General features: G+C 38.1%; 1 protein-coding gene across 2 annotated transcripts in view; it reads right to left on the reverse strand.

Annotated features, from left to right (window-relative positions):
* The window catches only part of SNX24 (sorting nexin 24), a 139,022-nt gene that overhangs the window by 31,543 nt on the left and 82,592 nt on the right, over positions 1 to 24,887 (reverse strand). For both annotated transcript variants that reach the window (XM_019728010.2, XM_019728011.2), the window contains exon 3: positions 21,910 to 22,014. In XM_019728010.2, the coding sequence (XP_019583569.1) occupies positions 21,910 to 22,014 (105 nt within the window). The remainder of the gene's footprint in view (positions 1 to 21,909; positions 22,015 to 24,887) is intronic.

The following is a 24,887-nucleotide window of genomic DNA, read 5'->3' on the forward strand; positions in this document are numbered from 1 at the left end:
GCATATACATACTAATTTAAATATTTATTTAAGTCAAATAATGGTGATGAAATTAATAACAACACCATGACTACAGAAGTGCAGTAGCTCTGAGTCAATGACCCAACCAGCAGCAAGGCTATAATTTAAAGGCAGAAATTTCCAGTGCATGCACCGTTAGCCACAGTGAACCTGTTACTGCTCTAAAGGGAATTGTTTGCCTCTTATTAGATTTTCTACAGCACAGCCATAAGTGATAAATGTACTGCTGTACTCACTGTCAAGTTAATCAATGCTGCCAAAGTTTTGTTGACCTAACAGTAATCCATAAAGTAAGCAGCATTTTCTCCAGCCCTATGACATCTCAGTCCACAGAAGGCTAAGGCTCCAAAAGCAGCGTCACATCAGAAAGAGCTGGGGTGGGGGTCGAGGTGGGGGTGGGGTGGAGGGAGAGGGTTGATAGGATAGACAGATTGGGTGATGTTCAAAATTAGCAGGGATTATGGGTCCCCTGTCCTGATAAAAAAAGCATCGAAGGTCACAACCACACACACACACACACACACACACACACAAACCCCTAAATTTGATGTTTAAAACCCTAATAAATGAATAACTCTCCTGATGAAAGGTTCCTTCCACAACCCCCCATCACTCACCTCAAAAACAAAACAAATAATGAAACACCCAAACCTTCAAGAATCTCAAAGCAAAACAGCCATTTTTGGTGTATGGTCTATGCCGTCTACAGTTCAATGCACTGATCAAATCCAGTACAGGGCACCCGCAAGAAGAACGGCCATGTGGACAGGAAAGAAAGCCCCAGATTTTGCTTCACTGTAAAGCAGAGCATGTGAGAGACATGACCATTAGAAATGAGAAAAGAACGGAAACAACAGGAGAGGGAAAGCTGCCCTGCAAACAAACCGCTGCCGTGCTTTCACAAGCAATTATAGACATATGAAATATGAATTGCAATTGATTTTTCTTCTTGGGGTCACTCTACTCCATGTTTTACGCACTCTAAGGCATTTATTTGGGCTGCAAACTGCCACGTTTTGTAGAATGACCTGAGCAGTGTAATCCTTGCTCAGTCACGGGCTCTTCATTGTGGCTTCTCATCCTTGACACTTGTCCCTCCCAAAAACTTACTGGCAAGGGACTCCTTGATAAAGACATGGAACAATGCAATTACCGGCGTAAAGGGCTGGCAGAACCTGACCAGGGTATGCTTAGCAACCTTTTGTGCGCCGATGAAAAATAAATAGCATCCATCTGGAAGAGTGACTGTCATCCTTATACTTCTACAGCGAATTTTCTGATTTGGCTGGTGATCACACAGCAGGAATACTAACCTCGGGTGATTTGTCTTGCCAGGAAGAAGAATAACAATAGACGGCTGTGGTTATGAGAACAAATAATACAGATTTCTTATACTTAAATAAGGCTTTAAAAAAGTTCAAACATAAAAAGATCTTCTGTTTGCCTGTTTTCTCTAACTCTGACTGATTATAAGAGTTTCCTGTATTTTGGTCTTCACAAAGCTCGAAATTGTGAATGTTACTGATCATGAGAAAAAACATTACTTAAAAAACAAAAATAGACAACTTCCCTATTTCTTTTTGCATCAGTCCATAGGTCTTGCACATGTCTCCCTGTCAATATATACAGAATGACAGCATTCCTTTGAACTGCTGTGGAATATTTTGCATGGCTTTCCACTGTATGGATATTTCAATATAGTTTTAACCAATTCCCCATTGGGCAATTTTTATGATTATATTGCAATGAATTAAATGCATTATATAACCCAATTATGAAAGAATAATTATAAGATAAACTCATAGAGAGGGAACAGCCAAATTGCTTTTCATAAAGGTTGCCACAATTGGCAGTCCCCTTAAAGGTATATGGGAAAGTTTATTCCTTACCAATGCTGAGTACAGATGTTTTCTTTTAATCTTTGCAGATCTATATGTAAACATCTCACTTCAATTTATGACTCTCTAATTAATAATGAAATATATTTTTCTCTTGTTTACTGGCTATAATTATTTTTAAATAAATAAATTTAGCCTATTTTCATACCATGGATACCTCTGTCATACATATTGAGCATATTTTTTCAGTCTATTTGTCTTATGAGTTGAATTTGTGATGATTTTTTTGCTGCACAGAATTTAAAAATTTTTAGGCGCCAAACTGTAAATGTTTCACATTTCAAATAATACAGAAATACCACTATCAACTCAGAGAATATATCACAATAAAATACTGCATGATGAAAGTAGACATTACTTGCATTTCATCTAAGATTATGTCTCAAACTATCAAGGAGGAATAAAAATATAGGAGGAACAAAATATAGGGTTAGGATAATATCAAATATCATTAAAAGTAAAGTATCGATCTGGCAGCCTTGGGACAGCAGTCAGGGTGGGTTGAGTTAAAGTTAGGGGATGTTGGGGGCCATGCCCAGAGGGGTGGCATGAAGGACTCTAAGAGCTATAGCAGAGGGTAAAATGTGATGGGATAATGGTCAACTAAGGTGCACTAGGGTTAGAGAATACCACATCTGAGTGTGAAGAATCAAGAAAAGTCCCATGTAAGAGGGGGTACTGGCAATGGCCCTTGCGGGGTGCTTTGGTAAACAGAGATGAGAAAGGGGGATGTACCAGACACAGGTTAGGATATACGCAGGAGCCAAGACCAAGGGACAGGTAGGGAGCTAGTATGGCTGGCACATAAGATACATGTACAATAAGGCTGGCGGTCTGAATATCTGGCCTAGGAATGTCACAATTTGGTAGTGGACAGGAAGCCATGAAATCATGTTTTGGTAGGTGGGTATGATCAGAGATGAAGTTGAAAAGGAATACCCTTGTCACGGTGAACTAGAGCAGCCAGAGGTAATGAGGAAACTGCCATGATGATCTTGGCGAAAAGGAACAAAACACTGAACAATGATAATGGCAGTGGAGATGACAAAAAAAGGAAAGTACCCCTTGGACTAATCATGAATGGCTTTCCGAACACAACCATGGGGCTCTTTTGAGTGAAGAGAGTGATTTTATAAAGAACCTAAGAATGGCCCAGAATGGCCCAGATTTTTCCAAAACAGTGCGAGAGAGGTTCTGGGGGGAAAGTTTCCAACAGAGAGGGTGACAAAGCAAAGATCAATAATACTAGAAGCAAGGAGTATCCTGGGTATGATGGTGCTGAATTTGGTTATGTATGTGGAATATAAAAAAGGTCTCACAGAAAAAGCAGAGAACCATGTGATTTCACTGATATGTGGTATATAAACCAAAAACAAGAAAAGAACAAGACAAACAAATGAGAAACAGAAACTCATCGACCCAGACAATAGTTTAGTGGTTACCAGAGGGTAAGGGGAGGGGGGTTGGAGATGAGGGTAAGGGGGATCAAATATATGGTGATGGAAGGAGAACTGACTCTGGGTGGTGAGCACACAATGGGATTTATAGATGATGTAATACAGAATTGTACACCTGAAATCTATGTAATTTTACTAACAATTGTCACCCCAATAAATTTAATTTTAAAAAAAAAGGTCTCAGTAGGGCAGGAGGCATCCAGGGTTAGTCTCCTACTGTGAATGGTTTAAAACAGCAACAGAGACAGATATCAGAGTTCCAACATCATATCCTCTGCTCAGGTGTTGTTGTCCTACACTCCTGCCCAAGTGGATGAGGGAGAAAAAGAGAAAATTCACTTGTATATCTGCTACAGGAAAGGCACTCTGGATCAAGAGATAATGACAAGTCATCTCAAATCCCTATGAGGGCTGCAGAACAGAGGAAATGAGATAAAAAAGCCCCAATTCCTACAATGGAAGCAAATATCCTTTGCAGAAAAAGTAAAAAAGGAAAATTAAAAAAACAATACCCATTCTGCAAATGGGAACGAGAAAAGGTAGAGAAGGCAAAACCAGGGAATGTTTTTAAAAAGTATCAGACTTTTTTTAGACCTTAACTGCTTTGCCACAACTAGAATTCACACTGGATTCAGGTGTGTGCAGGCGATGCCCTTCGTCTAGCCTGAAAATAACCCACCGCTTGTAGCTCACAAGCAAGACGGGAGTTTGTCAAATTCTGGGTTGGGGAAGGCCTTTTAAAATCAAACATTTTGGAAACAGAGTACAACTTTAATTAATGACAAATGAGTACCACAGGAAGAACGTCTTTTAAAAAAAAAAGGTTCTAAACGCACCGCATGCTCTTTTACTTACTTAAACCACACTGGCATGAATGGAACAGGCGGCTCCATTGAAAACAGAACAGTGTCTCCCAAACACTTTCCATCACAGACCTCTCCAGTGAAAAAGGGCTGAGCCCTCACCCTAATATATACGTATTTATTTAATTATACATATAAAGGTACTACTGTATCAATCAGGTACTATAGAAAACACACAAAAGGAAATTGCAGAGTAACATAAGATGAAAAATGTAATATACATTTTACTTTACTGTATTTATCAATGATACAAACAACATTTCTGTTCTTTCTAAAAATTACATATTTTACCACTAGAGTAACGTGACTAAATATGCTCTCTAAGGTTGGAACACAGTGATTGCTTTTTATTGTGGTCAAAATCCCATTTCATAAACATTTGGTTTTAATGACTATCTTTGTTGAAAATGGCATCTCACAAAAACAAGTAGATCCAACAGCTGCACTTACTAAATCATAATACTAATTTTTCCAATTCCATCCTCTAATAACACAAAGATTTTTTAATGAGATTTGACCAAGAAATTCCCTCTCCTTGATGTTGCACAGTTGTTCATATAGAACAACTGGAAAATGTTGCATTTAGAAAAATTTGAGTCCAAGACCCACTGAAACTTCGTGTGAAAGAGTTTTTTGAACAGGCTAGAAAATTCTGTTTCCAAGTTTTAAGGAAGGTAGAGAGAATTTCTACACATTAATTCTGGCAACAAAATCCCATCACGATAGAAACTTCTTCAAACATCCATTTTCAAAATGTTCTCTCTCAGACTTGCATTCTTTCAAAAGCCACTTACTTCCCCACTTGGTGTTCAAGGGCCTTGAGCTGGAAGGGCCAGTTTAGTGAGGATTACGAAGAATTTGGAGGAGTCAGGGCAGTGACAACACCACTGCTGCCACTTCCTCCTGTGCACTATACTAAGGGCTGGTATTTTCCAGTTCTGTCTTTCACCTGTGGTTTCTTTACAGGACTCCTGTGAAGCCATGGGTACCTTCTGTGAGGTTTAGTTGAAAGCAGATGATACAGCCCGTGAGGTCACCTAATTAGGTGCCGCAAACTACAATAGGCTATGGTGAACAAACAAGTGAGGGTATCGGAGGCAGGCCCCCGATGGTGGACCCCAGGCTGTGTGAGGTTTGGACCCTTGAAAGGGCCAGTATCAGTCTGAACAGCAATACCAATAAAGCTTCATGCACTTCTTTATCAGATACAAAATGAATATAATTGAAAATCGTATGGCTGCTTCCTGTACCCAGGTGTGTCACTGTGCACAGAGGGCTGCACGCATGCCTTAGGGAAAAGATTCCTTCACTGGCACTCTTCAACTCCCCTCCCTTGACCAGCAGGTTCTTTAAAAAGTTCAAACTGATTTGCCTTCTGATTGCTACTATGTTGTTTACTGAGGAAAGTGGAGGTAAGTTACAGACAAAATGGACCATCTTTAAGCAGACTGTCTTCAAACGCCAGAGGATGTTGCTGGGCTAGGATGCTGCTGAGGGCCGTGAAATAATACATGTAAAGCGCCATGCAGAGTAGCAGGCCCAAAACAGGCCCTTAGAAGATGTTTATTTTATGAATTAAAGAATATGTGAGTGAATGGATAAAAGATTCCAGCAGAACTTCCTAGTGACAACATTCTGCATTGTTCTGAAAATGTCTGCCTTGTATGTTCTCCAACAGCATTTTCAGTTAGTCATGGTTTTAGCTGAATTGGTGAGATGGCTCCTGAACGAATGTTTTCTAATTGAATTTTCATGGCTAAATAATTAAGATTAGGCATTAATCCCTGTGGCTCCTTGGAGTCCTAGGGATATTCTGGGATTTGGGAAAAATGAGGACAACATGTACGTGCCAAACATGGCCCCGATCTGAGGACAGAACGATAGCTACTCTGTATGCCTTTCTATTTCAAGAACTGGACGACGCTTAGCGTATACTAGCTCATGTCATCTTCATTAACAACTCTCCAGAAAAGGTGACCGGTGTTGAGAGGTTAATTAACTACCCTAGCTTAGTGAGCAGTGGGTGGAGGTTCAGGAAAATGTAGGAATATAGATGAAATAAGACTGCCCCAGGTCTCTTCTATGGCCCATCCATCCCAATCAGCCACCAGCCTGTAGGTCCAGGGGTCAATGATAGCCTGAGGGCTGAATCTGGCCTGCTGCCTTGTTTTGAAAATAAAGTTTTATTGGAACACCTCTCCTTTCTTTACACATCATCTATGGCACCTTTTGTACCACAAGGGCAGAGCTGAGCAGTGTGACAGAGACCATATGGCCCGCATAACCGAAAATATTTATAGCTGATCTTTTACAGAAAAATTTTGTTGACTTTTGCCTAATATTAGACATGCTTGTATTTACAACTCTGTCCCTTCTTGTCTGTGGGACAATACACATTTCTCTTTAAATTTATTCACTGTCTCCTTTCTAAATTCAAGGGCCAATTTTAATTTAGACCATATCAAAAGTCCTTCTCATAAAACTTGAGATTTGGGAAAACAAACAGGATTTTTATTGCTAAGAATCCTAAGCAATATGATAACATTTAATCAACTTCCTTTTTTGATTGGCCAGGAGGTGCGACACAGTTACCATGCTCCCAAATTGCCAAAAATCATTAATAAGGTTGGTTCACTTTACCTATTTTAAGGAATCTGGAACTAATTGCTCTCAATTAATCTGCTCCACTCTCTGATCGCTTATTTATCAGACTGGGAAAGATAGATTTAATAGTGCTTGCTTGAAACAGGTTCTTTAATTGGAAACATCACAGCATTTAGCTCACTTTGTACTCCAGCAATTAAGAACAATTTGGAAGTGTTGTTGATTTTTTTTTTTACACTATTGTCTCCTTGATTAGATTTCCGAAGATCCAGACAAAACAAATGACAATACTAGCTAGCACTATTGGTACAAATAAAAGCCCAACAGCCAGATTACTTACTATGAGAAATGTGAGCCATCCTCATCCATTTCGTCAGTGTCTTACATTTATTTCCCTGTATCCTTGTCTCTTGTGTAGGTAAGTGGCAATACCTCTTATAAAAGGCATCATTTTGCACCCACCTTTACACAATTATCTTTTCTCCAAATAAGCCAAATCAACAGAAGAAATTATTTTTCTTGATTAAGCACCCACATTTCTCTTGAGAGGGAACAAAACAAACAATTAATCTTTCCTTATTTGTTCTCAGAAGTCCCTGCCTCCTTAAACGCAGGCTATCCAGGTACCTGTGGCAGCCAGTCAGCAGCAATTAGGCCTGAGCAGAAAATGAATGGACTGCAGGCTGAGGGCCTAATCTGCTGAGAGTCTGTGTGAGAGGGCAAGGTTATACCAGGAAAATTCCCTTGTTGTCGGAGCACCGTTCAAAATTACTACCTGACTTCAGCATAATTAACCAGGCTTGGGAATTTATATGAACTAAGTAATTGGAAAGAATTAGCAAGAGATATGTACATTAATCTTTACCAGTTACACAGTGTTTAATGAAATTAAGGGGCTGGTCCTCATTCTTGCCTTGCTTAGTTTGCACACTTGCTACTTCACCTGTAGAACAAGGAGACTCCGCCAGAGGAAGATTAAAACAAAACAAAAATTCTAGGGAGAAAAATAGAAGCCACCCCAAAACTCAACAGCAGGCTCTTAAGTAAACCATAATGCCTCCTTAGGATAGAACATTATGGAGCCTTATTAAAAGTGTTTTAAAAAAGAATCTTTATCTATTAGAGATGCATACTGAAATACTTACAGATAAAATATAATATCTGGGAGTTTTTTCAAAATAATATGGGAGGGTGGGGCAAATGTAGGCATATAGATGAAATAAGATTGCCCCTGAATTGATAATTGTTGAAGCAGGAAGATGGTATGAAGCTGGATGGGTATCTGGGATTTTATTATTATTCAATTTTTTGTCTGTTGAAAATTTCCATAATAAAAAAAAGACATTTAAAAAAAATTGTCTTAGAGGAATATTTAATACATGGTAAATGTTTGTGATATGTCTTTAAATGAAAAGAGGAGCTTATAAAGCATTATAGATGATGTAACAAAGATTTAAAAATACATGATTAAAAATACACATAGGAAAAAGACACAGGAAGCACACCATAATTTTGAGCTAAGTCAGTTTCTCAGCCTCACCACTATTAACATTTTGGGATAATTACTGTCTGTTGGGGACTGTCCTGTGCATTGTAGGATGTTTACCAGCATCCCTACTACTAGATACTAGTATCATCCCCATCCTGAGCTGTAACAACCAAAAATGTGTCTGTGCATCACCAAATGTCCCCTGTGAGGTAACATACCCCAGGTTCAGACCCACTGGTCCAAGTGGGAGAGTTCCTGAAAACTATTTTTATTCTTTGTAGTTTTCAAAGTTGTTGAATATGCACACATGTATAAATCAGAACAATAACAAAAAATACTATAATATTAATGCTAAAAATATATTGACCTGCAGGGAAAGAAATCTTAATAGGCGTGAAGAAATAGACTACTTATATCAGAAAATAAATGACTATGGAATAGATCTATAGTACTCTTCCTTCGATTAGAGTCTTCAAGCTAAAAGTGAACCTCACTATAAAAACCAGTTCTTTTAAAACTCATGAATCCATCACACACACATCTGACAAAATGCAAATCAAAAGTATCTCAAGAATAATGTAGGGCTTCCTAAAATCTTCTGTGAATAGAAAACTGCAGTGTTAAAGAGATACGCAAGCCCACAATAGCCACCTTAAAAGAACTGATGTTTACAGAAATAAAACGCTAGTGCAAGGTGTTAAGTGTTTATCGGACAGAACCATTTACTTTTGAAGGTAAGTTTGAATGTGAAGAAAAAGTCTTATGTGGTCTGTCTTTCTCTCCAAATACATGAAATGGCATCACTAACTACCTGTTTCTAGAAGGGGCTTTGAGCTGGCTTCCCAGATATAAGTGAGGTCTGTGTATTCTCACCAGTACTCTTTCTAGAAACAGCATGCAGCCGGGAGCCCTGCCAACAAGCACAGCCAGCTCTTGGAAGAGGATTTAACACAAGACATTCACTTTATTAACCTGGAGCTCTAGTTTAGGTCACTGAACCTTAGTAGAGACTATTGAGAGTATTTTTTAAATCATTACAGATGCCACACCACGTGGTCAACATTTGATAATTCGTAGGTTTAAAACTCCCAAAGTTTCAAATTTTAAATCTGATCACAGCTTTGGGGCCATAGTGAGTAGGAAGGCACATTTCTATTCCATTCCCTTCTTCCACATAGATTCCTCCCCATGAAATGATAAACACTTTTGAGGTTCCTAAAGCTTTTCAAATTGCCATTACTGATCTCACCTCCACTGACCTGGATTACCTCTAAAGGCTCATTATCCATAGCTCTGATGGTCAGGCTCCCACCAGGCTCAGCTACCTGAGATGAGCAAGAATGCAAGGTCTGAATTTTTAAAATACTGTTTTATTCCTTCAAAGGAAAGTGTTTTGCTTTCTTTAAAGAAATAATATATACGACCGGTTTCAGAACTTTGAAAAGATTGTAAGATTGTTGTGCACTAAAACTTATGTTATATGAAGTATATGTCATCTTGAGATGAACGGGTAGCCCGCAAATCAATGAGGAAAAAAAATGCATTTGAAATTAAGCAGAATTCTTTGTAATTAAAACACAAAACTTTAAAGTCTATAATGAGAAGGATCATACATTGTCCTAAGTGATTATTTCAGCCTTCATAAAGTGTTTTTAACTTAGTCCAGAAAAGCCTTCTAGAACTACCATAAAACTTAGGAATCTACAAAAATTAAATTTAGAAAACAGACTTGTAAAGTGTGTTTTTCTTCATATCTTGCCAATTATTTCGCCAATTATGATGACAAAGTTGTCTGCTAAATCCTGGGTAAGTGGTTAGGGTTTTCCTGTATGGAAAACCAACCACTGAAACAAGGTTATAGGATTTCTAACCAGGCACAACAGAAACATGTATGCACAACGGAATCTGAAAACACTTGCTAGCAATGATGGATTTAAGTTATTAACAGATCAAAAAGAGATGGATGGTGGTTTGCTTTTCTTCATCTACATCATCATCTAGATCTATTTAAAGATATGTGGTGCACTAACAAACTTGGTTAAGGTTTCGATAAAATCAGTAAAAATAATCTGCCCCTGTTACACTGAGTCTGTATCGATCAATAAAATCACTTGTACAAGGAAAGTACTGTTAAGTACTGACAATCCCAGCCATTAATATTATTTAACACACTGTTCACAATCTTTAACAAGAACAAAGAACAGTTTGTCGCGTGTTATAAGCAGGGCCTTCATAGATACGGTTACTTCTATAGGCTTCTATGGTGCTTTTTTGAAGTCCAAACTAAACATCCCTTTCACCAATGCACACCCCCACCTCATACACTAGGTCTTGCTCTTCAGTTGCAGTTTAATGGTAGTTCTCTTATAAGACGTGAAGCTGCCATTGTATCACTTCTTTTTTTTAAATTAAAGTTTATTGGGGTGATGATTGTTAGTAAAGTTACACGGGTTACAGGTGTACAATTCTGTAATACATCATCTGTATATCACATTATGTGCTCACTACCCAGAGTCAGTTCTCCTTCCATCACCACATATTTGATCCCCTTTACCCTCATATACCACCCTGCTCACCTCTTACCCTCTCGTAACCATTAAACTATTGTCTGTGCATGAGTTTTTGTTTCCTTGTTTCTTTTTCTTGTACTTTTGTTGTTTTCAGTTTTAAATCCCACATATCAGTGAAATCATATGGTTCTCTACTTTTTCTGTCTGACTTATTTCACTTAGCATTATACTCTCTTCTTAACCTGTGCTTTAAACTCAAAATTCTAAGGACCTGAGCTAATGGATAAGGTGGTCATTGGGAAAGCATGGGGTGTCTCGGCTATATTCTGAGTTTCCTCAGCGTCATCAAGGTCTTTACCTCGTCAGGGGCGGATTAAATGAGAAATTTTCAATTAGTCCGCAGCCAGAGTTGGATGGCTAGGAAGAGATATATGTGCCTGACTTAAAACCACAAAAATGGAAAGTGGAGAAAAAGAAGGAATAAAAATATTTTACACAAGAAATTTTTTAACTTTGTAAATATCTATGATTATATGAGTGATACTAATAAAGAGAAAATTCCTTTAAGAAATGAAACTTAATTATAATTCTAAGTTCTTAAACAGAAACCTGTTCTAAACTTAACCTTTGCAGTTCTGACTACTCATAATCCCAGCAATGCAGGACGTGCAGTGGTTTGCGATTTTGCTGAGATAAGGAAGACGGAGCCCCTTCTCTGGTAAGTGAACCTGGAAAATGTTGAAGACCCAAATCTCAGTTCAGTTTAATTTAGTCTATTATTCTCAGCTCAATTATGCCTACGCTACAATTCTAATGGAGTGAAAAGAACAAAACAACAACAAAAAAAAACAAAGAAAAACAAAAAAACAACTTTGGGTGTCTGCACAGGACTTGGAGAAAATGTCCCTCAAAGGAATATTAATTGCTAGTACTCTTTAAAGAATTTGTAAAGAAAAGATGAAAATATATACCTAAAAAAATGGTTCTTGGCCATAAAATAGATGTTTTAGGTAATGTAAAAGTAAAATGTCAAATTTATGTGGTTATAGTCATTAAAAGTAAGTCCATGAATATACTCTACTGTAGAAGAAAATGTGGTTCACAAAATGGTTTAAGAGCATGTTCCCACTAGCACAGAAACTGCCTATCAAGTCAAAGAAAACACTTCCGGGAAAACACCCTGGTGGTACCAGACACACCTGCCTGACACACAATGCCCATGTGATTCTGGAGATATCTGGGACCTTGTTTAAGGATCTTCATGTAGCAACAGGTGATGAGTCAACAGTGTAAGTGTTTACCCAACAATTTTCAAAATAAAGCACCATTCCAGCATTTCAAAAGCAGTTTCCATTGTATAATGGGGAAGGGGACCAAGTTGCTGCAGAATCTTTAGGAGAGTAAAGAAGCTAGTGGAAGAGAAAGATAACAGGCTGGAAAACATGCCCAGTGGAAATAGGAAGGCAGCCTACTTTGTAAGACAATGTCTTGTTAAGCACAAGAGCTGGGGAGAGGTAGCTGAAAAAGGTCAAAGACAGACAGAGAAACTTGAATATACTGTGAACCCAAAAATACTAAGCTTACATGCAAGTTGTGTAATAAAAAACCAAAAAAAACAAAACATGTTTAGGTCTTTATAAAACCTCTTTTAGGACTATCGTGTGGGCATGTTGAAGGTCTATTTTACACCACGTGTATACAAGTACAACAGACTGCATTTTGTAAAGGTGTATGCTCCAGTTTGGCCTGAGTTGAAACACACAATAGGTATGACCAGTCACCTACTGCCATAGGTGGACCCTCCCAGAGGTTCCTGCAATACCACATCCCCACCACTGAACGAATAGGAGATACAGTCCTCTGTCAAATAAAATCTTATGGTCAGTAAAATAATTAAACTTGTTTTCCAAACCTTGCCATGTTTGAAGAATGTATTATAGGAAAGTACGTATGTCACTTCTGACAGAAGCCATCAGAGCAGATCCTGGTAATATTTGGCTAACCAAGAACAGTGACTTAGCACCTGAACACTAACTAGGGCTCAGATTTTCGTGGAAAGGAATTCTTAGGATCCTAAAAGTGCCATTTATATATATTTATTTATATAACTATATAAATAAAGTACCATAAACATAAATATAAAAATGCATCACTTAGGTGGTAAGAAAGTAAGGAATCTATAAGCAGCCTTAAATTGAATATAGACAGAAATCCTGATAGATAAGCAAGCACCACGGCTGGCTCTGTCCTATGGGCAAGTCGTAAACCCTAAAAGTGAGCTCCAAATAAAGCCACTACAGGATACGTCCCCAGGGAGGGGAGAATGAGAAAGAAACCCCTTCACAGGTTCGTAACCTAAATTAATGCCTTTTGTGAGGTCCAAAGAACCCTTCAAGCTAAGAAGTCCCAGTCGAGTGTTCCCAAGTGATTGACAGAAACAAATAAAAATTCTCTCTGTATAAATTCAGTTCAATCCTGGCCTTAAAAGAAAGAAAAAAGAAAAAAAAATTCCAAAGATAAACTGATTACCCAACCAAAAATACAACAAAGGAAAAAAGAAACAGAAACAAAACACACATACTCTTACACATATACTGTGGAGAAAGAACCATGAGCAAGAAACCAGGAGAAACAACAGTCAATCTAGACCTATGAACACATTGGTTATTACAATGATCACACTTAGAATAAAGGATAGAATCGAAAATGGAAAAGAAGCAACATTCAAAGACATGATACCTGAACATTTTCCAGAAATGTTGAAAGGCGCCTGCATTCAGATACAGGAAGCACACACATACACACACTACTCAAAAATATAAACTTAAAAAGTCTACACCTAGATACAGAATAATTATAGTAATAAATTTCTACGGTAAAACAGAAGAATACCAAAGATAAAAGGAAGACCCTATGAGAATCAGAGATAAATGACAGATTACTTTCAAATAGCAGGAAATTAAGCATTTCTAACTATTTGTAAGAATGGATATTTTATGACTTTTATTCTTTCTCACCTGTCTTCCAAAAACAGAAAACATATGTCTTTTAAAAACAGAATCAAGTTCTTTCTATCTGATATTACCATATGGACTTAACTGGATTCTTTTTCAATATACATCATGGAATCTTATGTGATCTTCTTTTTCCTATACCTCGCGACATTTTACTACTTTATGATTTTAAGTATCATTTCATCATTACTCATCAACTGTTCCCAACTATGCTAAGAAAATACTAAAATAAGAAAATTGAAGAATTATGGAATCCTCTAGAAGGATAATGTTCATTAGCCACATGTGATCAGTAGCTTCCATAATGTACAGCTAAATTGGCTGCATTAGACTTCAAATGATATCATACATGAATTTTCTCAAACTCAGGAATCAATGAGGAAAACGGAAATGTGGTATTGTCTTGGAGCTGCTCATTCAACATGAAAAACTTTACGGTACATTATTTTGTATTAAGTACTTAGATTATTTCATTTTGCTAAGAGAACATGGAACACTGTTCTTTCACTTTTTATGATGTTTGTGCACCAAGATTTATTTGACAAATGCTTCACTTTACTTGACAAAAGCAAACAGGTGACTAGAAGGAAACAGATAATGTAGAAATTTTTTAATTCATTGATTTAGTCATTCTAGTTGCTGTTTGTAAATCTAAAAATGAAAATATTTTGCAATTATGCAGCAGATACTACCCACTGTCTCTTCAACAAAACTATTAATCATCAGGTTTTCCAAATTATTAAATTTTAAAAATGCCCAAGAAAAAAACCCACAAGCAATGATAAGCGAGAACCTATCAGAGATGAATTTAAAAATCTGGAATCAGTACTTACATGATGGTTGATGTTTCAGGTTCATGCACAGAAGATGATGATCGATTACGTACACTGTTCAAAGGATGTTGCCCATTTAAAACCCAGGAAAATATGGACTAAGATTTTGAGTTTGCTATGTTGAAATTCCAATCAAAATTCTACTGAAGTTGTCTTTCACTCTCTATTTGAATTTCTGTAAATCATTCACTAAAAATCTTAAACTAAATATGGTCTACTGGATTCAATGGTTAATGGTGATTACCATCATTTCTGTTTATTTGTTTTTCTGGGAAACAGAGAGTTAATGTGCTTAAAAACAGAGGTTTGAAAATATGACCAAAAATACAGGACTATTAAAAAAACAAACATGTAGTCAGATTACAAAAAAAAAGCAAATAGAACTCCTAGAAACAAAAAAGTGTAATACTAAAATTTAAAAGTCAGTGGATGGACTTCCACTTCCAGTAAGATCAACTAGCTGTACTTTTTCCTATTCTCCTGCTAAGTACAACTAAAACCCCTGGATATTATATATAAAGCAAACACGAGATGATTCTGAAAGGTTGAGGAAAGAAAAGAAGAGTGACACAGAGGTGAGTTTTATCTTTCCTGGATTTTTGTTTTGCCTCATGTATCTCTTGGAGCAGAAACAGCCAGCAACCAGTAAATGCCAAGAAATGTAGACAAATAAAGCCGCAAATAAAAGCCTGTTTCCTTTAGGAAAAGGACCATAAAAGAGACAGCCTAGGAAGACAGAAAACTTTTAGACACTGACCACTCTACTCCTGCCAAACACCACAAAAGAAACTGTGGCCGCCTCCACTCTTGCCATCAGAGGTCTAGTGGGAAGCCTAGACCTGGCGTGGAAAGCATCCTGAGGCTGTAATGAGGCACCCAATGCCTGGCTGGCATCAGAGAAGGCCAAGTAGGGAGTCAGGTTTTCATCCTTACCAGCCAGTAATGGAGTCAGCAGAGACCACACAGGGAGCTGCAATTCCCATCATCTCAGTAGCAATGAGGAGCATCCCTCCCACCCCAGTGTGAAGGAAGGCCAAGTGAGATTATATCTTCACCCAGCAGAAATGAAGGGGGTCCCCCACCCCCACCTTCTCTAGACCAAACAGTGTCCGAAAAAGCCAGCAAAAAAAGAATGTTTAAATAAGATCCAGAGTTACATAAAATGATGCAAAAATGTCTAGGATTCAACCAGAACCATTCATTATACCAAAAACCAAAAAGATCTCAAACTGAATGAAAAGGAAAATCAATAGATACCAATGCTGAGATGTCAGAGATGTAAGAATGATCTGACAATGATTTTTAGGGCACCCATGATAAAAATGTCTCAATGAGCAATTACGAACACATTTGAAACAAAAGAAAAGACAGAAGAACTCAACAAAGGAATGAAATATAAAGTCTTGCCAAAGAAATAAAAGTTATAAAGGAGAATAAAGTGGAAATGTTAGAACTGAAAAATACAATAACTGAAATAAAAAGCTCAGTGGACAGATTCAACAGCAGAATGGAAGGAAAAGAGGAAAGAATCAGAACCAGAAGATAGGACAACAGAAATTAACCAATCTGACCAATGGAGACTAAACAGTCCGGGGGGAGAAAAAAATGAAGAGGGACTCAGGGCCCTGTGCAGTCTATAATAAAGACTCTAATATTCCTAGTATTGAAGTCCTGGAAGGAGAGAAGACAGTAGGAGGAACTGAAAAAGTACCTGAAGAAATAATGATTAAAAACTTCTAAATCTGGCCAAGGAGATAAACCTCCAGATTCAAGAAGCTGGGAGAGTTCCAAATATGAAAAACCCAGAGAAGTACACACCAAGACACATCATAATTAAACTTCTGAAAACTAATGACAAAGATAAAATCTTGAAAGCAGTCATTTTTAAAACTACACCTTACATATAGAAGGGAAACAATTAATGTGACAGTAGATTTTCTTTTTTTTTTTAATCAGAAATCATGGGAGCCAGAAGGAAGTGGCACAGTATTTCCAAGTGTTGGGAAAAATAAAATAAAAAGAAGAACTGTCAACCCAGAATTCTATATCCAGGGTGATCAGACTTCAAACATTCTAAGGTCTTTGTAATGTTCAGGAGGGAATGAAAGACATTAGGTAACCACTAAAAGAATAGATATAAACTAATGGGGTTGGGGGGATGAAAAGAGAAAAAGGGGAAAAAATCTGCCACCAATTCAAAAGCAGGCATGAAAAGGAAAAAGGATGGTTGAACTAAGCCCAATTATATCAGTAATCATGAAAATATGAGTGTGAAATTCTAATATACCTTTCTTCTTATCAGATCAAGCGGCCAAGTTAAGATAGGAAATTTGAATAGCACACTTAACAAACTTCATCTGATTGTATACAGCTCACTGCACTCAAAAACTAGAGAATACACATGTTCCAGCATACGTGGTCAATTTTAATAAATGCTTCATGTATTACTGAAAAAGTTAGAAACATAGTACTCTTTGATCCAGTGAGACTACTGACCCAATGGAACATTATACAGTATTGTATGACTTAAAGAATGAATGAGGGGCAGCTAGTCTGAGTAATAAGCTCTTCTGAAGACAGCACCTGTATCTCTTATCTAACAAACCCCAGCTGTGGAACTGTTTTCTTCAAACGAACCTTTTTTAAAGGATTTACATTAGCTTAGATTATGTTTGACCGTGATTTCTGTTTAGCTCCCAACACTCAATGTTCTTTAATTATCGTTCACTCCTTATCAAAAAGGTGAAAATAAAAACAACTGTTGTTCTCAAGTAAATGACATAAGACATGGTATCTTTCTCAGAAAGAGAAATTTCTTATTATTGCAACAAATGGAACAAGTAATGTATGCAAAATTCCCGTAAAAAGCCTTTGTCTACAAATTATGTCAGCTTGTAATTTAATGTTCCGATGAGGAATGGAGCAGGGCCTGTGCATTCAATCAGCTTCAAATTAACAAACGAAGCCATGACTAAACCTCAATCTTGCCCACCACTTGCTTTTTCTTTCTGGAAGATTATGGATCTCTATCTCTGACATACTGAAATGTTGCCAGTTATGTCTAGGCACTAAAGTGTTTCTGTCATTCTTTGTGCTCTGCCGTTGGATCACCTTTTCTAGCTAAAGGCTCATATCCCCCAGCTTGGGGAAATTTTCAACTATTTTTCCTTGGATTATTCCCTTCCCTACTTTTTAATTTTCCCCTTATTTCTTTCTGGGACTCTAGAAAGAAGTAAGACATTAGACCTGGAATGGTCCTCTATGTCTCTTGTCTTTTGTTCGAGAGTTTTTGTATGTGCATTTTACGAAATACTGCCCCAAAATAGAGAGAACAACTACCAAATGTTTTTAGTTGGATAACACAACTAATTCAAAAAACTCTTGTGTGTTCTCTGATTGTTCCTTTTATAGTAGCCTAGTGTCATATTATGGATGTAATGCCTTTGTGAATCTCTCTCGATTCATTAAATCAATTTTTAAGATATATTTTGTGTCCTTTATTATCTCTTTCCTGAAGAGTCAGTGTTTTAGTTCCTGTGGGTCTTTTTGTTCATGCTACTCAATTTCCTCAAAGGCCTGGCGAACCTTGGTTATCAGATCTCATTGAAGAAAGTAGCCTGGGAGGCTTGGGTGGGATTCTCCTGTGGGGATGTCAGTGGCAGTACCCACCACAGGCCTCCTCGCAAGTGGAAAGACAGTGTGGGTGCAGCATTCTGTGTGGTCGGCTTGCCCTTGGGGTTGTCAACTTGGGGTCCCCAATAGAAGCCTTAGCTTTACGCAGTCCCCCTGTTCAATATTTGGTTGCACTGTTTCGCTTTTAAGAGAAAAGCCTTTACAATTTTTCTTTGCAATGTCATAAACATCAGACTATCAGTATTCTGTAGAGCATAAGTAGCCTGGGCAACTGTTTCAGGTTTACACCCTGAACGGAACCACTTGTTTTCAGTTTCACCGCTCTCCTTGACCCCATCTCACCTGCTGATTCTAAGTCGAGAAGCTCCCACCAGAGCCATGGGCAGGCTGCCTCCTGCCTCCAACACTTGCTCTCATGGCTGAATTGGGGTGGCTACTTTCCACTCCCTGTTGCACCGATTCACACACTCCCAGAACATTCCATCTTCCAGAAAATTGTTAAGCATTTTTCTTCCTTTGATGATCCTCTCTTCTCCCTGCACATCCACTGCTTAACTGTTGGGGGTTATCCCTTAAGTTTTCACACTTTCATTTGACTGGGATCTCAGGAAAGATGGCATGTCATCCCAAATGAGGCAATAAAACTATTAGATAAACATGTTTGATGGTAAAATCAGTTTTGGAAACCCCAATTAACTTATTCTTCAGATTTCTGCTTCCATGCAGATGATTTAACACAGAAAACAGATGCATATTCATTGTTTTCATAGGATTCTAAGTATTCAAGTTATAGACTTAAAGAATCACTGATCTATTGATCTCTCAAGGGAGTTGGGTTAGATTAGTCAATTAAGTTGTGATAGGTTATGATTATAAGGTCTCTTCCTTTACTAGTATTATTATATCCCTAAGTAAAATTACATGTCAAGGCTGAAAACTTTCTCCCAATTTGGAAAATCTACAATACATAATGAAAAGAGCCTATACTAGGCATCAAGAAACTAAAATTCTAGTCCCATCTCTTTCACTTATATACTCTGGAAGTAAGTTTCTCCATCTGGACCTCAGTTTCTCCATCTCTAAAATAAAAGCAGTGCAGGGCCCCTTAGGAAATGTATGTGTTACATCTATCCATGGTCCAAATGTACTAGCTGTTCATTGGACAAGAAAAGAGCTGTCTTCTCTGGTCCTCTCAAGAGCTAATCTGCCTATTTTATGGATGTGAAACTGAGGCCAGAGGAATGATCATGAAAATTAGCTGAAGGGCAGGAGGCAAGTTGGACTAGGTTATGTCTAAGTTTTCTGTGAGCTGAAGATGCTACAGCTTTGGGGTATTAATACTTTCTCATTTTATTGGGCCATACCAGGGCCACCCTCATGCCCAGATGGGTCAGCTGTAGGATGGTACCTGCTAAGAAGTACTGGTGACACCCTGGAGCTCAGTCTCAGCTGTAAGCTCTGAGGGCGAGTGGGATTCTAACGAAAGTTACAATGAGTAGAAGGAACAGTAATAACTGTCTTACATCCAAAAAAGATTTAAACACTAAAAAGTTATCAAGAAATGACACGTAAGCCAGGGTTTTCATTTCACTTGGGATTGATAAAGCATTCACACTCATCCTTGCAACTTCTGTCTAGCTGCCACTGCCTTAAATAGAATCAGGTGGGAAAGAGAGAAGAGAAAGCTCCCTTGGGGACTTAACTGACAGGGGACGTAACAGACAACAAATTGAATATTAAATGCACAATAGGAAACACACCCTCTCAGTCTTTCAACCACATCTTCCAATCCCTATTTCAGAGACTAGAAAATTCCAAGCTCAATTTGAGTGTCACTGTAAACTCCTCTCTGTGCCAGATGATTTTATCTGCATATTTATACACAAAGCACAAACAACTTAAAATGTTTACACTGAGTACTAATGGAAGTCATATGTCAAATATAATGGGAGAGAAAAGAGTAAAGCTTTCTTCAGAACTAAAGCTTAAAGATATACAATATCTATGGAAAATCTGCCTCACAAATAAGAATGCACTGTTTACCTATACCATTTAATTACAGAGAACATGCATTTTTACCCTTTGCATACAGTGTCTGAAGTCTTGTTTTTTAGGTTTTTTGGAGGGTTTGTTTTTGCTCTGCAGTGTTGCCCGAAGCCCTGGAAGTCTCTTAGCTCCATATACAGAGTCTCAAAGCACATGACCACACACTTTCCTGTCATCTGTGGTCCCCATTTCCTTTAATCTCCCACTCCCAGGGAGAGGCAGTGAAGGATCCACCACCACGTCTAAAAGCAGAAGAGAAAAACAGTAACAAAAGTGCTCCTCACATGTTTTCAGGGCTGCCAGCACATCAGCTTTCCTGTTCGAGACCAGGAAAACCACAGGAGTCTAGGATGGAATCCTCAGCTTCTTTCTATGGGGAGGGAGTCCCCTGAATTTATCACTAAGTACAAGCTTTGGTGACAGCTTCTAATCATCAGTGATTTAGGCACAGCCACCCAGAAAAGCTGTACAGAGGACACACCATGTTGGCTTCACACAATCCACAGCTGCCCTCCAAAACAGAACCTACCGGAGGGGTCATGCTAAAGGGGTCAGGAAGACGTCGGTGGAAGAACACAGCCACGGCTGCTGAGTTTTCTGATGTAACATGTTTCAGATGGATAGATCGTCATGGTGAACTCATAACTCTTAGTGAAGTCCAGTTTTTTCCTTTGTGCTTTTTTTCCCTTTGAGAGCCAAGACTCCCCAAGCCCTCACCTCACACCATCCTCACTCACTGTCACTGCGTCAGCCTCACGAGTGCACTCAGGTGTCCTGTGTGAACAAGGCTTCCATGTTCCACGCCCACTCCCCAACGTCATCTCAGCACTCGCCCTGTGAAGCGCTCTGTGGATGATGATGGCTACACCGAATATTCATGTGAGGCCTCTGGCCTTTTTCCCTTTAAAACTCAGAGAAGCTGACACTGTTCTTTTGCTTTTTCTGTCTGTCCCTTTGCAGGAAGAGTACTTTGTTCTAACTTACTCAGGTAGTTCTTTTTGCAACTCTTCAGCTGCAGAAAAGAACAGCCTAATGCATTTTTTCAAAAACATGTATTCCAATTTCCTTAGAAGTTGGAACTTCATCAGAGGCAATTTTTTTACATTCATTCTCCAGTGATTCCATAGATGTACTCGCCAGACCCACTGAAAATTCAGTTTCTCTCACTATCTCTCCAACACCCAAAACCTAAAGGCAGGGAATGCTATGAGGGAGCAATACAATTAAATCTTGGAGGGGGAAACAAAAGAAAACTAATTTGTAGAGTTGACTAAAAAAATGCACAGACCCTTTCTACATCCATTTTCACCTTTAAGCTGAAATTTCACTTCTCTGATCCACATAATCAATTTTAAACATAATCTAAAGCTAAAACAACCAACCAACAACATATTTATAATTATAAATTTTCTTTATTTTAACCTAGAATGTTTGGTGGCTTGATACATTCTGAATCTCACCCATAAGTTCTGAGAAAACATATTGGGATACATAATTATTTAAGCTACATTATATTAATTGAAGATATAAACACATCTTACCTGTAAATATGTTTCCAAGCCTTGTCGTCGTTGTTCCAAGACTTTTGGGACCCAGTTCCTCACATGTTTAGATGGAATTTCTGGTGTTTTAATACATTTCTTAAGCTATAAAGACAGAAACAGAAAATGTCTCTTAATTACTAAGACATTGTTTTTTGGGAAAAGCCAATAAAAGAAAGTGAATCACTACTACCTCCAGTAAAAAGATATAGGAAAATATAATAACACTAAAATTTTGTCAAAAAAATTTTTACATAGTTGTTCAGATTTTAGAAGTTTTGTGCTTTGGGTAATTATTATTGTACATCATCTAGTGTTTCAGATTGGAATTATTTTTTCTGAAAAATTGTAAGTTCAGTAAATGAATTATAAAGGAAATAAAGAAATTTGTAATTTCCCAAATCAATTAATACAGTGAAAGTTTGGTTGGATGAAGTACTTTTCTGATGAAATCTTTCTATATATTTTTCACACAGAAAAGCAAAACTAAATCAATTGTTTACAGTCACCATTCCTGGAAATGCCAGATGAACCAGGCCACATCATTTGGAGAGTTTCTTGCAAGTTTTATAATAGAACAAACTCAAACACAGAGAGACTGAGCTTTCCCACATTCCTAAGAAGTAGGTGCAAATTCTGTTTATGAAAACTGAAGGATGGCTCTCAGCTAAGCTTTTCTGGGCAGCAGTTTTCAGGGACTATATAAATGAGGAAAAATTCTATTGCAAGTTGAATTAGAGCTGCCTGTGGAGGCAGATCCTACCACATCCACATCCTAAACCTATGAATATTAACCTTACACAGGAAGGTACTTTGCATACCTGATTAAATTAGGAAATTTACAATGGAGAGATCAGCCTAGATTATCTATGTAGATTTAATGTAATCCCAGGAGGGTCAGAGGCAGGGAGAAATTGGAAGTGGATGGCTTTGATGTTGGAGAAAGGGCCATAAATCCAGGTGACCTCTAGAAGCTGGAAACGGGAAGGGAAAGGATTCTCCCCTGCAGTCTACTGACACCTTGATTTTAGCTCAGTGAAATGCATTTTGGACTTCTGACCTTCAGAAATATAACAAATCTGTGTTGTTTTAGGCCACTAAATATGTACTAGTATGTTCTAACGGCAAGAAGAAGCTAATATACTGCCCCTAAGATGGAATGCATTTTAATGTTCTAATTAAAAACTTGGAAAACATACTGAGATTGCTCCTTTACTACACATGCAAAGAAACAGCATAAAAGTCTCTAAGAAAATGCACAGAGTTAAACCCCAGCAGCTAAACCTGTAATAAGAAATTCTTCCCATACATAAGCATATATTCACCATTAACCATTTCAGGCTGAAATTTGTTGCATATCATGACAGAGAAGGGGTCTTTGCATTTCAAAGATGAGCGCTCCTAGTTCAAGACAAGAGGCTGAGCCTGCGGTTCACTCCCCCCTCCATACTGCCTGAAGGGTCATTAAAATGATAGTGTGGAAGTGCCACCTGCAACTCGGAATCGATTCTTCTTGTCTTCCTCACCAACAGAACTCCTGGATTATTCAGAATAATGGTATCGTCTGCTAAATTTGGCTAAAACGCTAAATTTTTCAAACTCCCTTGCAGAGAGAGGAAGCCAAAGGTAATCAGAAGTTATTGTGAAGGGCTTTCTATAAAAACTCTTTAAGTGGAGCAAACTCAGCAGGCTTGCACTGTCTATCCTATTCCCCTTTCACCTGCTTTCTGCCTAGAATGGACCATGATGGCTGGAGCTGCCAGGACCATCTGCCACCATGAGGCAGCTCTGAGGATGGAAGCCAGATGTTCCAGATGACTGAGCAGAAAGAAAGAAGGAGCCAGTCAGTGTACCTGGCAGCCTCCTGGAGCTGCCACGCAGCCCCGGACTGCCCCCCTCCAGACTTGTTTTTTAAAGGGAACTTTTTTTTTTTTTTTTTTTTTTTTTTAAGGTTACTGGCATTTGGACTTTCTGTTTTATGCACTTGAATTTAATCCGGAAAGATATTTTAAAGAGAAGAGAGTCAAAGGGAATAGGACAATGAGTAGAATAGGAAAGGGAGGAAGGGATAATCACCAACTGAAAGATTAAAGCTTTCTAAAAGCAGGGGCATGCGATGAACACAATAGAGAAGACGAAGCCCCACCCAGACCACCTCAGGAAGGGGCCCTGTGCTCAGGGTTGGCAACAAAAAGGAATAGGCAAGGCTTAGCTTGTCCCAAAGGAGAGGCTACTGTCCTAGTCCTACCCACCACAGCAGACTGACTCGCAGCCTGGTTTTATCCCTGGAAACACAAACCCTACCCCCATCAAATAAGGGTCAGTGTCCCTGAACAAAATGAATGAGGTGTTTAGGTTGAACAAGGGCGTTTGCCATTCTACTCATACTGGTTTTCATGGGTTCCCCAGACTAATAGCTGGCCCTCTCCCCTCATTCCCTTCAATGAGGCCCTTTAGTAGACACAACCTACCGAAGGACCAGATTTATGTGCCCAAAGCAAAAACGACAAATACCCAAAATAATTAATCTAGCTGGATGGGTCACTTTCATAGGAATCCAGGATCACTTTCATAGGAAAGCCAGAACTTTGAAAAAGAACAAGAAAAACAAATGGAACAGATAAATATCTCAAAGGAAACAGACAAATAACTGAAAAGATCTTTAAAAATTATATTAGTTTCTGCCCAGAGATTTGCGAATATATTGCTTCTATAAAACAAGAACAGGTTGCTATGAAAAAGAGAATATCAAACAAGAAAGATTTTATAAAGTTTAAAAATATGACAAAGAAGTAAAAAACAGTTTAAAGGTAGAATATAAAATCACGGAAGTCTCTCAAAGTATAGAATTTTTAAAATGAGAGAAAAAGTAGGTGAAAAGATAAAATACATATACAGGAGATTTAATGTGAAATTAATAAGCCTTCCGTAAAGAATAAGAGAAATACTCAAAGAACGAAAAAGATTATATTTTTATA

Source organism: Rhinolophus sinicus, linkage group LG03 (assembly GCF_036562045.2).
Source record: "Rhinolophus sinicus isolate RSC01 linkage group LG03, ASM3656204v1, whole genome shotgun sequence".
Classification (NCBI taxonomy): Eukaryota; Metazoa; Chordata; class Mammalia; order Chiroptera; family Rhinolophidae; genus Rhinolophus; species Rhinolophus sinicus.